At 46.0% G+C, this 15,846-nt stretch overlaps 1 protein-coding gene across 1 annotated transcript in view; it reads left to right on the top strand.

Moving 5' to 3' along the window:
* Positions 1 to 15,846, top strand: part of COL22A1 (collagen type XXII alpha 1 chain) — a 302,778-nt gene that overhangs the window by 182,151 nt on the left and 104,781 nt on the right. The window contains exons 21-22 of the mRNA XM_034763665.1: positions 280 to 333; positions 1,311 to 1,364. Coding sequence (XP_034619556.1) covers positions 280 to 333; positions 1,311 to 1,364 — 108 coding nt within the window. The remainder of the gene's footprint in view (positions 1 to 279; positions 334 to 1,310; positions 1,365 to 15,846) is intronic.

The raw sequence follows: 15,846 nt of genomic DNA, 5'->3' as shown, positions 1-15,846 counted from the left end.
GTGGAAATTATGGTACGTACATAAGCTTTGTGCTGGCCTTTTGCATAGGGGTTAACTGGGGCACAGGGCCTTTGCATTGCATCTCCTGTTAGGAAGGAAGGGAGGTTCAAATTCTGCATATGATCCTTGTGCCCTGGGTGAATTTCACACCCCACGCAAACAGAAGGCCTGCTCAAAGAGATGTGGCAAATGTATCAGCAGCTGCCCTTGGATTTATTATCTCAAAGAGGAAATCAGTTACTTGAACACTGACGTTGGGTTCTTTATTTATTTTCATAGGGGGCCCCAGGCCCACGAGGCCCACAAGGCCCACCTGGAGTTCCAGGGGCACCGGTAAGTAGTTTCTTTTACTGTAATATTGGTTCATATAGGCCGAAATTCACTCTAGCACAGGGGACCCACCCAAAACCCTATGTGCTACTCAGGCCTTGTATGAAGAGCTTAAGTGATGTACGCGTCCTTAGATCTTCTGCATTGGCAAGAGGAATTCACCCTTTGTGGAGGAACCACTCAAAGCCACGTACCACTTAATCCCTGAGGGTGGTGCATAGGACTTGGGCTGGCCTTCTGCACAGGATGAGTGCCACCCATAGGGCCCCATCTTGCAAGATGCTGACTGCTCTCAACACCTGTTGATTTCCTGGGAAGCTGTTTGCATTCAGCACCTCTCGGGATGATTTTCAAACAGGAACCTTGTGTTAACTCCTAGACAACAATGTCATGAACCTCAGATTAAGTTTGCTACAGAAGGGAGCGAAATCGCCAGAAAAACCTCCATTACAAATGATTAATATATATAGGGAGGGGCAGGGGGAGTATTTTCCAATAAAATCTAGACATCTGAACATTCTCTCCATTTGGCTTAACTAGCCTCTTTTCCTTAGCTATATCTTATGATCTAGTTCTAGAAGCCAGCGCTTATCACACCATGATTGTTACTTCATTTTCACACAGTCTGTTTGTTCCCACTCCGGAAGCTGCAAACTGTCCTGTCTTGCAGTGACTTTTGTATCATGCTTTGGAAAGTTGTCGACATTATGAAGATGTATTGCTAAGTAAGCGAGGCAAAACTGATTTAGAATATATACCCAAGTATGATTATGGGCTCCCCTTATTTAATCAGCACATTGACTCCCCTTCTCTATGCTGTACTATCATCCTAAGCGTTCACGAGATAACGTGCTTATCAGATAAAAGGCATCCGGATACCGATGCTTCGCAGCAATAGCGCAGAACTGAGTGAAATTGCCTGCACTCGTCAGTGTTTTGTCTTAGTAGTACATTCTCTGTAAACGGTTTCTCTTTGAAAGGGTCCAGCCGGTTTGGAAGGCAAGGCCGGAGTTCCTGGTTTACAAGGTCAAAGGGTGAGTTGATGTTTTTATTTCATAACTGTCTCAGATGTTCAGCAGGGTGGCTACTTTGTTTTGATAGGGCCTGGACACCTGCTCTAGTTTACACGGGCTTTGTGCTGATTTAGCTGTTTCAGTGAAGGGTGTAATTTCCCTGTCATAATAGTTAAATTGCTACAGCCCCTAGTGTGGTTGCAGTTATATCAGTATAAAGGTGTCACGTTAGATTGCGATTCCTACAGAGGACAGCTCGCTTACTTACCAGATCAACGGTCGGGGTCACCAATGTGGTTAGATGTTGGCGGGACGTGTGTTCATTCAGTGATGGCAGACCTCAATTAAACAGCCCAATAAATCCTCAGACTCGGTTTGTAGCAAAGGCTCCCGGCCAGGTTTATTGTCGACGAAGCGCGGCAATAGCACCTGGGCAGGACTTTAGGAGGCTACTAAAACATGCATGCTCGTGACAATGGACACAGCTGAGTCAGTGGCGGGACTTTCCACTGCTCCCTAGGCTGGCCAAAGACACTCCCTCTGAGATACATCTTTATACCCCGATATAAGCAAGTTAGTACTGCTACTGACATAGTTAGTTACTGCCCCCCACCCACAACGTGGCTAGTTATCACCCATCATCTTGCACATGTTGGTTCTGTCAAAATATCTCTATTACGTACTGTCATCCTGAGCTTATCTTTCAGGAGGGCTCAGCGCGTTCCTGTTATCCTTGGGGAATGTTTCTGTACCATCCTTGTTATCGGGATGTTCAGATACCACTTGATATCGGGATGTGGTTGCGTGAGCACTTTGTGACTAGCACTTAGGAATGTGTATTTCTGCAATATCAGCCCTGTTCTTGCCACATTCTATGAGCAGGTCCTGCCTCATACCAGGCCTCTGATACAAGGGCTTATGTCTCAGGCTCTCTTCCGTCTACAACTGGTATAGCTTATTTCCCAATAGCTATAGAGGTAGAAGGCTCCTCTATACCAGTAAAACTTCGCCGACACTGGGGGCGTGCCAATTAATCTGCATTGGTCTCGTTAAAAGGTACAATTTTAGTACCCTGTAATAGACAAGGTCTGAGACACAGTGCTATTAAAGACTGTCCAGAATGTGCAAATAACACCCCAGATTTTGGAGAAAGAAGGAGGGTTGACATAATATTACAAATTTCCCAGATACTTGCCCTTTGTTGGCTCATGCACATGGCTGATCATTATTTTCAGGTTGCCAGTGACTTAAGCTGCAGTTACAAAACAAATTTGCAGTTTTTTGTTCTCATGCATCCATCCTTCTCTCACGCACCCGCTCGCTTTGTGTCTGCGTCTGCCGCCCTCACTCACGCTGAGTGCTGCTAACTCCCACCCCTAGTGCCTTTGGACTCAATGCAAGTACTCAGTGGGAGAAAGAGTGGGAGAATCAGATTCTCAATGATCTACAACTCAGTAATAACTGTGTTCACATTGATAACTCAACACTCTGAAAATCTGAGTGGGTTTATCTAACAGCGAGGGACTGTTAGAATTGCACGGCCTTTCTGCACTAGCTTGTGGAGTGGGACCAACATGCAAAGGAGAAGATCCCATGAAGGGGGCAAGGCAGAGGACATGCTGGGGGCTCCAAGGGGCGTTCAGAATGGTCACTTCCCCCAAGTGGAACAGCTCTCCACTGCCCTCAAAGGTGCCATTCAGTTCAACAGGCACAGAATGGTGGAGGAACCTTGAATTGACCTACAGATCAAAAAACGGTAACCACGTATTTGCCACCATAGGCCGGGTAGGGCATGAAAGCAAAGGCAGTGAGGGAGTGGCTGCAGAAAGGTGGATTTCTGGCACATAGCAGTGTGCCAGAAATAACCATATGCATTTGCACTCCAGATAATTTAATATATGTCCAGAGTTCACAGTGGTCAAAATAACTCAGACTTTATTTCTCACCAGCATGTGCCTTTTGAAGGGATGCTGTTGGGTCAAAGATAGCCAATGCCGGGAGGTTTTGTAATAACAAGCTTTCCGAAAACTGAGGCCAATAGAAATGTATCCAGGAATTTAATAGTCCAGTGGAAACTTTAGGATCCAATAGATATTCCCATGCAGGGTTTGTGACTTTGTTTGGAAGTGACATAGGAGCACAAGTCACATTGAATATTCAGACCTATTGCTCTTCTAAACAAACCTGGTGTTTAGTTGTGTACATTGACTTCCATGGGAGGATCTAGGCACACGGTGTGTATTCACAGGGTGGGGTTGTGTGTGTGTGTGTGTGTGTAACATCAGAACTTTCAAGAATGGAATCCAGGCTTGATCCCATTGATTTCAACAGAATAGTGCCCCTGGTTAGAGAGTAGAAAGAGCTACACCTATGTATGTAAATCGAATCTTCCAAGAAATGTCATCAACGCAGAAGTCATTTTGGTGGAGTAATGCTAAATTAATCAAATCTGCTTTGGATAGTTAGTCCCCTGTGTTTAAGTCTTTATTTCCTGTTGGTCTACGTTAAAATAAAATGCTCGCAAAGTGCTAGCTCATCATTTCCCAGAGGCTTCCCAAAGTGTTTAGTGAGATTCCTCTTGGTGTAGTGTTCTCTTCATGATTGCGGTGACCCAGAGCCCTGGCTTGAATTATTTACGCGCTGTTTAAACGTGACATCGGAGCGGCTATGGTTGATCATATAACACACGGAAACTTTGAACTCACCTCCCCTTGTTTTAGCCCAGTGATGTGAGGAGCGTCTTTTCAGACTGCTGTCTCTGTGCTGCTGCTGTACTGTTTGATTAGCCAACCTTGCACTGCAGTGGTCTCCAACCTTTTTACGCCCAAGATCACTTTTTGAATCTAAGGGCAACTCAGGATCTACCCCGCCCCTTCCTCGAGGCCACGCCCCTTCCCCAAAGCCCTGCCGCGCTAACTCCATCCCCCTCTCTCTCCGTCGCCCGCTCTCCACCACCCTCACTCGCTTTCACAAGGCTGGGGCAGGGGTTGGGGTTCGGGAGGGGGTGAAGGGTGCAAGCTCTAGAAGAGAGTTTGAGTGCAGTAGGGGGCTCTGGGATGGGGCACAGTGTTGGGGTGTAGGAGGGAGTGCAGGGTGCTGGCTCTGGGAGGGAGCTTGGGTGCAGAAGGGGGATCCGGGCTTCGGCAGAGTGTTGGGGTGCAGGAGGGGGTTTGGGGTGCTGGATCTGGGAGGGGGGTCAGGCCTAGTTCAAGGGGTTGGGGTGCGGGAGGGGGCATGGGGTTCTGGCTCTGGAAGAGGGCTCAGGGCTGGGGGTTGGGGTGTGGGAGGGGGAATGGGGTTCTGGCTCTGGGAGGGGGCTCAGGGCTGGGGGTTGGGGTGCAGAAGGGCGTATGGGGTGCTGGCTCTGGAAGGGGGCTCAGGGTGGGGCTTGGCATGCAGGAGGCGGTCCATGGTGCAGAAGGGGGTATGGGGTGCTGGCTCTGGAAGGGGGCTCAGGGCTGGGGGTTGGGGTTCAGGAGGGGGGGTCGGGGTGCAGAAGGGGGTATGGGGTGCCGGCTCTGGGAGGGGGCTCAGGGTGGGGCTTGGCGTGCAGAAGGGGGTTCGGGGTGCAGAAGAGGATATGGGGTGCTGGCTCTGGGAGGGGACTCAGGGTGGGGCTTGGCGTGCAGAAGGTGGTTCAGGGTGCAGAAGGGGGTACGGGGTGCTGGCTCTGGGAGGGGGCTCAGGGTGGGGCTTCAGGTGCAGCCTCACGCTGGGCAGCACTTACATCCAGTGGCTCCTGGTCAGTGGCGGGCGCAGCAAGGCTAAGGCAGGCTCCCTGCCTACCCTGCCCCCACACTGCTCCCGGAATGGGCCAGTGCGCCCCTGCCACCCCTGGGGTGGGGAGGGCGGGGGGCACGTGGCTCCGCGCGCTGCCCCTCTCTGCAAGCACCACCCCCGCAGCTCTCCTGGCCAATGGGAGCTGCAGGGGCGGTGCTTGCAGGCAGGAGCAGCGCGCGCAGAGGGAGATTCCTGCCCCTGCCCACCCCAGGGGCCATAGGGCTGCAGTGGCCGCTTCCGGAAGCAGTGTGGGGGCGGGGTAGCCATAGGCAGCCACACTGCGCTGCCGCCAGAGATCGCGATCGACTGGGAGAGCCTCTAGGATCGACCAGTCGATCGCGATTGGCCGGTTGGTGACCACTGCTTGCACTGCAATCATAGTGAGTTAGTGATGCATTCATACACGAGGACAGCACTGGAGGTTCATTTTGCCTAGACATCTGTCACCGGAGTCAGCAGCAAAGCTGTTTAAAGAACTCACATGAAAGCTACCTATGATCTAAGAAAAAAGATACAGGGGAGAGAACATCTCTCTGCAGCAGGCTTTGCTGCACGCCTTCCACTGAATAACGTCTCACAGAATCGAACGACATAAGCTTGACTGAAGAGTCGTCCCATGGAAATGATAGCACATACGCTGGAACAGGTTAATTCCTTAATGGAAAAGGGCCCTTGCTTTAGCTCCCATTTCCTCCGGTGCTTAGAAAACAGAACCTCCCGTTATCTCTTTAGCAACTAACTGTCTTGTGCTTTGTTGATGAGACAAGATGTTCCACATTGTCCCTGATTTTAAAGCCTGCTTGGAAACACTGCTTCTCTAATCCGATTAATAGACAGCATCCGTTGAGTAAAAGACTATGATCTGTCAGGGTTTGTAGCGCAACATAAAATGCTTAGGCTAATGACCAATTCAGGAGAGCTGTCATTGAACGCATACTGTGTTTGAATGTTTCCCTAACTGCTTTGTTGTGCCTTGCTATGAAACATCTTAGGGGAGGGAGTTTGATCAGTTGCTAAGACACTTAGCTGGATAGAATTTTTTAATTGAAAAAATTGCCATCCAAGAGAGCGTGTGACTATCTGTGGTGTGTAGAACCCTGAACATGGGGGTCTGTAGTGACATCCAGCAGACATGGAAGCTGTAGTAGACTAGCAGAGGCCACTGTCACACCGCCACTGTGATCCACGAGTGGTTTGAGCTACTTCTAAGCTAGCAGCCAGACCTGTAGTTCTGCACAAGTTCTAGCACAAGTTCTCCTCCCTTCTGCCTATGCACACAAACAAGCTGGTTCCATAGAAGCAGTGTGATCTGCTGAATAGGACACTGGAGTGGGAATCAGGACAACCGGGTCCTATTCCTGGCTCTGCCACTGTGGTGTGACCTTGGGTAAGTCACTTTACCTCTGTGTGCCTCGGCTTCACCTCCTACCTTTTGTCTGTCTTGTCTATTTAGATGGTAAGCTCTTGGGAGCAGGGATGATTAGGGGGCTGGGACACATGATTTATGAGGAGAGGCTTAGGAAACCGGGCTTATTTAGTCTGTAGAAGAGAAGAGTGAGGGGGGATTTGATAGCAGCCTTCAACTACCTGAAGGGGGGTTCCAAAGAGGATGGAGCGAGGCTGTTCTCAGTGGTGGCAGATGACAGAACAAGGAGCAATGGTCTCAAGTTGCAGTGGGGGAGGTCTAGGTTGGATATTAGGAAAAACTATTTCACTAGGAGGGTGGTGAAGCACTGGAATGAGTTACCTAGAGAGGTGGTGGAGTCTCCATCCGTAGACGTTTTTAAGGCCCAATTTGACAAAGCCCTGGCTGGGATGATTTAGTTGGGAATTGGTCCTGCTTTGAGCAGGGGGTTGGACTAGATGACCTCCTGAGGTCCCGTCCAACCCTGATATTCTATGATTCTATGACATGGTGTCATTTATTTAATAGGGACTGGGAATAAAAAGGAGCTAGAAAGAGCTGCAGATCTGAGGTTGCTGCTCTTATTGGTATAGCAGAACGAGTAGTTTAGTATACCTCCTTCCACTGGTTATAGGTCTGATTAAAAGTTATGGACCATTAGTTACACAGACATCATTTGCCTTGTTATAGAGAAGAGAGAACCTTGATTGTAATTTCTTAACATAGGGCCTGAGGCTGCAAATCTTTACATGAGGGAGTTAGGATTACTCACCTGAGGAAGGGTTTGCAGTAATGAGGTACAGGAGGCAGACATAGTGTCTTCCATTTGTCTGTAGAGCAAACATGAACTACAGATCAACGAACAAGCTCCCCGCCAGAAACGGGTATTTCAGACTTGTTCAATTAACACCAGTGACCCCCAAACAGTGAGCCTGTTTAAGGACTAATAGTTTTTCTGTCATTCACCTTCATGAATGTTGCCTCTTAAATCCTGAAGTTGGAGAACGTTGGCTTTTCAAAGCAGGGTGGTTTGCTTTGGCTTAACTTACATCATAGTAAGGACCAGCACAGAGCCAGGGGATGAGCACCAGGGCCCTTTACTGGGCATCTATTCAGGGATTTCACTAACCTTGTTGCCCAGTGGTGGGGCCTTAGCAGCCCCACAGTGGAGCTGGCGAGAGTATTAGCTAATCTGGCAGATCAGCATTTACAAGGATTTGTCTGACAACCGTCTTTAGTCACAGGTAGTGAAGGATCTTTTAATGGTGTATGGAAATTGGGTCTGCTGAAATACTAATCTAAAGCCTCTCATCAGTGAATGCTTTGATCTAATCTTGGGGCTAGTAAATAATAATTGAAACCTAGACCAAGCAATACTGTTGTGTTTGATTCATCAGCCAGGAATTTCCGACTATCTCTGTGTTACAGGCAGTCAAGGTCTAGGTTTCTACACTGACATCCTCATAACCAGACTGCACAGTGGGAACAGTGAAAGTTTTCCATTCTCATCTGTCCCTCATCTTTGAACTGTAGATCTCAGGGCAATTGCCCTAGAATACATGCATTTATGAGAGTTTGAATTTACTTTAGTTTTTTTTTATTTGGGTTGTGGAATTTAATATGAGAGAAACCGTTTGGAAAGATAAAAGCCTTCTTCCCTTTGCCCATTGCTGGAGCTCCATCTTGAAGGTGCTGAAATATTTGGATAAGTTAGAAATAGGACAGGTCTGTCCTTGCTAAATATCCCAGACTCAGAAAGTGCAGACAGTCTGGATGCACTTCAGAAAAGCATGCAGACCTTTGGGTAATAATCAGACCTTAGCACATAAGGTTTTGAGGATTATTTATCAGTATCTGGAATCCAAGGGTCAAATTCTCTTCTTACAGAGATCAGTGTAACTCCACTTACCTCGTTGAAATTGCAATAGGAAACCAAGAGGTGAATTTAATTAACCTTGAGACAGTAAATCCCATTTGGAAATGAGAGGACAGCTTCCGACATGCAAGTTCAGTGTGATCTACTATATTTTAGTTCAGTTTTTCAACCTTACATTCTCAAGACTTTGTCAGGGCCAATGGAAAAGAATGGAGCAATTAAGCATAAGTCATAAACAACAAGGAAATAGTTTTGTTTCTTTAGAATGGTACTTTTTAAACTAATGTCTGGGTCCATGAGAGGGGTTCCTAGACACTACAGAATACAATATTACTAATAAGAATACAGTGAGGTCTCCCAGTGTCTGCATTGGAGTGTCTGGCAAATATGAATTTAAAGAAAGCATGAGGTAATATGATCACTGAATTGAAGGCACTCTAGAGAAGGAAGAGGCTAAGCTTTCATGGGATCTGGCAATTATCACAGACAGAATGGTGCAGGCAAGCAGGCCAGACGTAGTTCTTGTAGAAAGGAAGACAAATAAGATCATTTGGGTTCATATTGCCATACTAGCAGTCAGAAATATAAAAAAGAAGTAAGAAGAGAAGATGTGAAAGTATGAAGAAGTCAGCCACAAAGTGGATTGATTATGGAAAGCTAGAATAAAGACTATCCCAATGATTATTGCAGCACTTGGAGCAATCCCGAAGGGTGTTAATGAGCAGCTCAAGAATATATTAGAACAGGGGTCTCAAACTTCATTGTACTGCAACCCCCTTCTGACAACAAAAATTACTACACGACCTAAGCGGGGGGACCAATGCCTGAGCCCACCCGAGCCCCGCTGCCCTGGGTAGGGAGGGGGACAAAGACAAAGCACAAGTCCCATCATCCCGTGCAGGTGGGCCAAAGCTGAAGCCCAAGGACTTCAGCCCCAGGCAGGAGGCCTGTAACCTGAACCCCGTCACCCCGGGCTGAAGCCCTCAGGCCCCAGCAAGTCTAATGCCTCAATTAAAATGGAGTCCTGACCCACTTTGGTGTCCCGACCCACACTTTGAGAACAACTGCATAGGATATCATGATCAGCGACTTCCAGAAGCCAGTGCTCTTAGACACTGTGAGAATGTTAAGGAAAGTCAAAGGAGAGCAAGTGCATTTGAGCACCTGAAATGCAGGAATACTGTCAAGAGTTTAACTAAGCTCCTGACAACCCAAACCTATGGAACAGGTTCGTGATCAGGATTTATTGATGACTCATGGGGATATATTTTATACAGTAACTTTCCCCTTTTTATGCATAATGATCTTGTTTGTTGTGAAGGCTTTTTGTTTAACAGCAAAATATCCCCACTACTACTGCTGCTAATAATGTCATTATTTTCCTTGCTCATGTTGCTTCATACAGAAGATAACCTATCGGAAGAGCCATACACACAAAGTTGGTGAATTCCTTGTCTGAATAGAGATTATTGATAAGAATGTTACTACAGAATTATTTTGCTATCAATTGCGAAGCTCGGGATTGGATTGTGTCTTGTTTCAGACATGTAACATGTTCTTATGGATTCTATGTGACATCCTCTGTAACCTTAATTTAGCTGCCTTGTTCCAATGGACTTTACACATGCCCACCTCTGTTGGATCTTCATCTCAGGAGTCACAGCAACATGAAGAGTTCTGTATACCCTCTGTGGTTCTTTACAAATGGATTGTGATGCTGTGAGTTGTAGTAGGCCTAATATAAAACAATAACTGTTGTTAGAAAGTTGGTCTTTTATTGGACCAACTTCTGTGGGTGAGAGAGACAAGCTTTCGAGCTACATAGAGCTCTTCTTCAGGTCTCAGTACCTTCCTCAGGCTTGAAGAAGAGCTCTGTGTAAACTCAAAATCGTGTCTCTCTCACCAACAGAAGTTGGTCTAAAAAAAGATATTCCCTCACCCACCTTGTCTCTCTAATATCCTGGGACTGACTACAGCAACACTGCATACAATAATTGTCATTTAATAGTTACATTACAGTATAGCCCACAGACCCCAATGGGAATCAGGGCCCGTTGAGCTAGGAGCATATTCTGAACACAACAAAGAGCTGCAGAAGTTTAGAGTTGTGTTCTAGCTAGCATGCCTGTAAGTTGGAAACCTGATCTGGGACATGATACGCTGCACACCTTGCTTTTGTTGTGTTGTAACATACCATTGCCCAGAGGTACCCTGAGTTGTGAGGGCCAATCCCCTGAGTGTTGAGAGGAAGAGAAAGCAGCAGGAGGAACTGTGCATACACTATGGGTGGACTTCTCTAATGGCAGCTTTTCCCTGGTGATTTTGCTACAGACTATAGTAATGCTGTTTCTGTTGAACCCTAACTTTCAGTATCAGGTTTAGTGCATTAGACTTCCTCCAGCACAGCTGGTAAAAGCAAGCTTGGATTTCGACCCAGACCATTGAGCTAATCCAATAATTAACACGAGGTTCATCCACATGTTGAACTGACATGGGTCAGATGAGTCTCTCAGGCTTTAACCCTTAGAGTGCTGAGGACAGCTGTATTCTCAGCTCAGTATTTTAAATGTGGGGGGAGGTGGCTGGAACCAGACTCTCCTTTCCCTTCCCCTTATCGGTTCTTCCCTTTTGCACCAGAGGAGAATCTTCACAACTCCCTAATGCCCACCTTGTCCCCATTCCTCCTGATCATAGCTTAAAATGGGTGGACTGCATCAGTTGATTACCCGTTTCTCTGAACAGTCCTCCTGATGTGAACCACCTCCACCCTGCTGGCTCCAGCTGGAGGGAGTAATCTGTAACTAGCAGCAGAAAGAGATGGGGCTTGTCAGGAGGGCAGACCACGGGAGCAAGGGGGTTTGAACAACAACTTAGGGTCAGGCAGCAGCACATTTGGAAAGACCCAATCCCAAGCTGTTGTGCTTCCCAGTGGCCAGAAACCCTCATTCATCTCTGTCCCAGAGTCCCCGTCAGCGGCTCCACAAACTGGCTGATCCCCACTGTATTGTATGTTACACTCAGATCAGGCCGCTGTTTTAAACTGGAGCATTTTATTAAAAGTTTTGTCAGAATCAAACAAAAGCCCCACTTCTGGAGCGTCTCCTAGAAGCACTAGACTCTATTTTGACTTTACCCTGCTCCCCTGAGCTGTGTCCCGTTCCAAACCTTAAAAGTACAGGCCATAGGAAAATATAGCAATGGCATTCCATCCAGTTCTTTGCCCAAAAACCAGTCCACATTTCTGGTACCATATATATCTTAATATATGAGTGCTACATATATCCCTGGGGCCAAACCCGTCTCTGGTTTAAGACAATGGCTACTCTAAAAGTGAATCTGGCTATTTGGAATTAACCAGGTGTCCTAAGGCTTAAGCTTTGTTGTACGGTGAGTTGGAAAATAGCCTTGTGCTCCGATATCTGTTAGAATTCTCCCCCCCTACTAATCCATAGCCCCAAATTCCCCCATGCTTCCCTAATCCTCGTTCCTTACTTGACTACCGTGTGCTCTGTGTGGGCGCGTGGACCATGCAAACGACAGTCTCCCTCCTTGCCAAGGCAAGTGAAACAAACAGCACAGGAATAGAAATGGAGGCAAACGAACAAAAAGAGCAATAATGTGATTGAGCATCTAGATTAAACCAAGAGCAAAACTGTAATTGCCAGCAAGGTAAATATATTCATTCTCAATAAAACACATATTTTTAACTGTGCCATTATTTCAAGTTGCTGATCAAGGCAAATAACATACCCTCTTACGTAGTCAAAGGATACACGCTGATCTACACTTAGCTGAATCTTGCTCTGAACAGAGCATAATTGGTGGTTATGTCTTCTGTATTAATAGGCGATGTGACATTTCGCTGAGCTTTCCTCTCATAGGTATAATTTCTCCTGGTGAGTGTCTTCATTGCTTTCCAGCCGGGCTGTTACATTGCTCTGTTGTTGTTTGATTTTGACTAAACTGTGAATGGCCAAATCTTTCCCCCGCAATGAGGGAAACTGGTCTCCCTGCCTTTCTGCCTCTATAATTATATGTTGCTTTAAGGGAGGTCTCATTTTGAAAGGCACAAAGTACATGAGGGAAGGACAGTCTCCTTTCGCACCACTGGTAGCAGCCACAAATTAGCCTACCCTATCATCTGTATGGATATAGAACATCTCCTATATATTTATAATTGCAAGGCAAGCTTCTACTTATTCCCCACCCACGCCCTGAGCCGGGCTTGGGGAGGAGTGGCGCTGTAGCACTTCAATGGAGGCTTCCTGAGTCATTTTGTCTGCAGAGGAGTGGGTTCCTAGGCAACATGCTCAGCAGCCTTTGAAGCTCTCAAATCCACCTCTCTGCAGAAGACCAGCACAAGGTCTGTGCAACCCTAAAGCCTTATCTGAGGGTTTAAGTGAGACTTAAGTGGGGCACTGGGTTTGTGCTGGCCCAAAGCGCAGTGGTGAATTTCACCTATAGGTGATATCTGTACTGCAGCTGGGTGGGGGTAATTCCCAAATTGGGTAGGTATACACATAGACTCTTAGGCTTGGTCCACACTGGGGCGGGGGATCGATCTAGGAAACGCAACTTCAGCTACGAGAATAGCGTAGCTGAAGTCGACGTTTCCTAGATCGAATTAAGTTTACTTACTGTGGGTCCACGCGGCGCAGGCAAGCTCAGCCGTCGACAGCGCTTCCTCCTCTCGGCCAGCAGGAGTTCAGCAGTCAACGGGGGAGCGCTTCTGGGATTGATCTCTACCCGCCGAATCAGGCGGGTAGTGTAGACCAAGCCTAAGTCTTTAAGACCAGAAGGCACCATCATGATCATCTAGTCTGACTTCCTGCACATTGCAGGCCACGGAACCTTGCCCACTCACTCTTGTAATAGACCCCTAACCTCTGGCTGAGTTACTTACTCCTCAGGGAATTCTGTGCCAAAAAATTAAAAATTCTGCACAAAAAAACAAAAATTTTGCACACAATATTTTAAAATTCTGCATAATTTCTTTGTCAAAATAACACAATGTAACCATGCCCATTTCAATTATTTTGGTAATTTATTTCAAAATACCTGTCAGCAAGTATGTTTGTAACAATACAGACAACAACAACAAAAGATTCAGGAAATGTTTTTGACATATAGATTCCTTAATAGGCAAATTAATACAGAACTTTGAGTAATAACACTGCTCTACAGCCAAAATGCTTCTGAAATAAATGTAGTCAAACTTTACTAATTCTGGGTCACTGAGAATGAAAATGATGCTTAAAATTGTTGATTGGCTCTAGTTTTCAAGATATGCTATTGGGTCAGTATATACGACCCTTGACTTGGGAATGGCGGAGGATAAGTGAGTTATAAAGGGAAGGGATCTCAATTTAAACCAGAAATGACTAAAATACATCTTTGACTGGATCTATGAATAAATCTATGACTGGGTTTGGACAGTACTTGCTTTTTAGGCAAAACAATGAATGATGCAATCTGAAGCTGGTATTGCGTCATACATGACATGAATTGCATCATGTTATTCCTAGAAGTCATGGATGATGCAATCATAACGAAGCTTACATCACTCTGCTGAACAAATTGCCCTATATCAGCTCTAGAAATCATACAGTGTCGTGCTCTCTTATTTGTCAGTGTTTGATTTTGCAAAGGGACACATTTCTGTTTAGCCAAAGTGAGCAGAGATGCCTCATACTTGTGTGAACAGTGCAGATAACTTCTGCTATGTTTGTGGTGAAGTGACTTTTGCATCACAAAAGCGCAGTATAACCACTATGGTTAAGAAAGCCTATCACCTTTATTTTGGCTGCAAAATTGGAGATCAGGATAAGAGGTGGGCCCTACACATATACTGCAACACTTGTGCAACAAATCTTCACCAGTGGTTGAACAGGAAAAGGAAATCTATGCCTTTTGCAGTGCCAATGATTTGGAGAGAGCCAACAGATCATACCAGCAATTGTTACTTCTGCATGGTGCCTCCAGTTGGGAAAGGTGTGTCAAAGAAGAAAAAGTGGACTGTGCATTATCCAAACATTCCATCAGCTATACGCCCAGTATCCCACGGAGAAGGACTGCCGGTTTCTGATGCACCAGAATCATTCTCAATTGAGTCAGAGGAAGAGGATGAAACTTCTGGTCCTGAACCATCAATGTCACAGGACCCACATTTTCTTCCATCCTCCTCCTCTGAACTACACCTCATAACACAAGGTGAACTGAATGACCTTGTCAGGGATTTGGAACTACCCAAGAGTAAGGCAGAGCTGTTGGGCTCCAGACTACAGCAGTGAAATCTCCTGGCAGGTGATGTTAGGGTTTCCATGTTCCGTGACCGTCAAAAGGATCTTGTCCCATTCTTCTTCATGGAAGATGATCTTGTAGCCTGCAACAACATCGATGGTGTGATGGCAGCCCTCAACATCGTTCACGATCCAGATGAGCGGAGACTGTTCATTGATTCATGGAAGACGAGTCTTAAAGCTGTTTTACTGCATAATGGCAATGTTTTGCCATCAATTCCAGTTGGTCATGCAGTCCATATGAAGGAAACCTATGACAACATGAAACAACTTTTGAGGTGCATAAACTATGACCAACATCAGTGGCAGCTTTGTGGCATTTGAAGGTTGTTGCTCTCTTCCTTGGTCTGCAGACTGGATACACAAAGTACTGCTGTTTTCTCTGTGAATGGGATAGTCGTGCAAGAGATTCCCACTACATCAAGAAAGATTGGCCATTCCAACAGTCATTGGAGCCTGGGAGGAAAAGTGTTCAGCATCCACCACTTGTTGAATCAAGGAAGATTTTGTTACCACCCTTACACATCAAGCTGGGTCTGATGAAGAACTTTGTCAAGGCCATTGACAAAACACAAGCAGCTTTTTTCCCTTTGCTTGAGATGCAGGCTTCAGGTAGTTTTTGCAACTTTAACTTAAAGTAATTCCAATTCCCCTCCACATTCAGTTTCTTGAGTTCTTCAGTCTAGTCCACTTTCCTAACTAATTCCCTTATTTTTTTTTAAGTTTGCCCCTTTGAAATCAACGACCCTAGTTGCAGACCTGTTTTTGTTTATTGTTCTATTTAGTTTAGACTGAATTAACTCACTATCACTTGAACCAAGGTTGTCCCGTACAACCAGTTCTATGAGGTCCTCACTACTCACCAATACCAAATCTAAAATGGCATCCCCTCTTGTTGGTTTGGTGAAGAAATCTGTCAGCTACCACAACCAGGGAAATCTGGGCCCTACCATTATTAGTACTACTTGTCCTCCAATCTATATCTGGGAAATTAAAAAGAAGAACAGGAGTACTTGTGGCACCTTAGAGACTAACAAATTTATTAGAGCATAAGCTTTCGTGGACTACAGCCCACTTCTTCGGATGCATATATCAGAGACTAACAAATTTATTAGAGCATAAGCTTTCGTGGACTACAGCCCA

This window comes from Trachemys scripta, chromosome 2 (genome assembly GCF_013100865.1).
Source record: "Trachemys scripta elegans isolate TJP31775 chromosome 2, CAS_Tse_1.0, whole genome shotgun sequence".
Classification (NCBI taxonomy): Eukaryota; Metazoa; Chordata; order Testudines; family Emydidae; genus Trachemys; species Trachemys scripta.
Note: the sequence above shows the minus strand (reverse complement) of the source record. Positions and strands in the feature narration are given on the sequence as shown.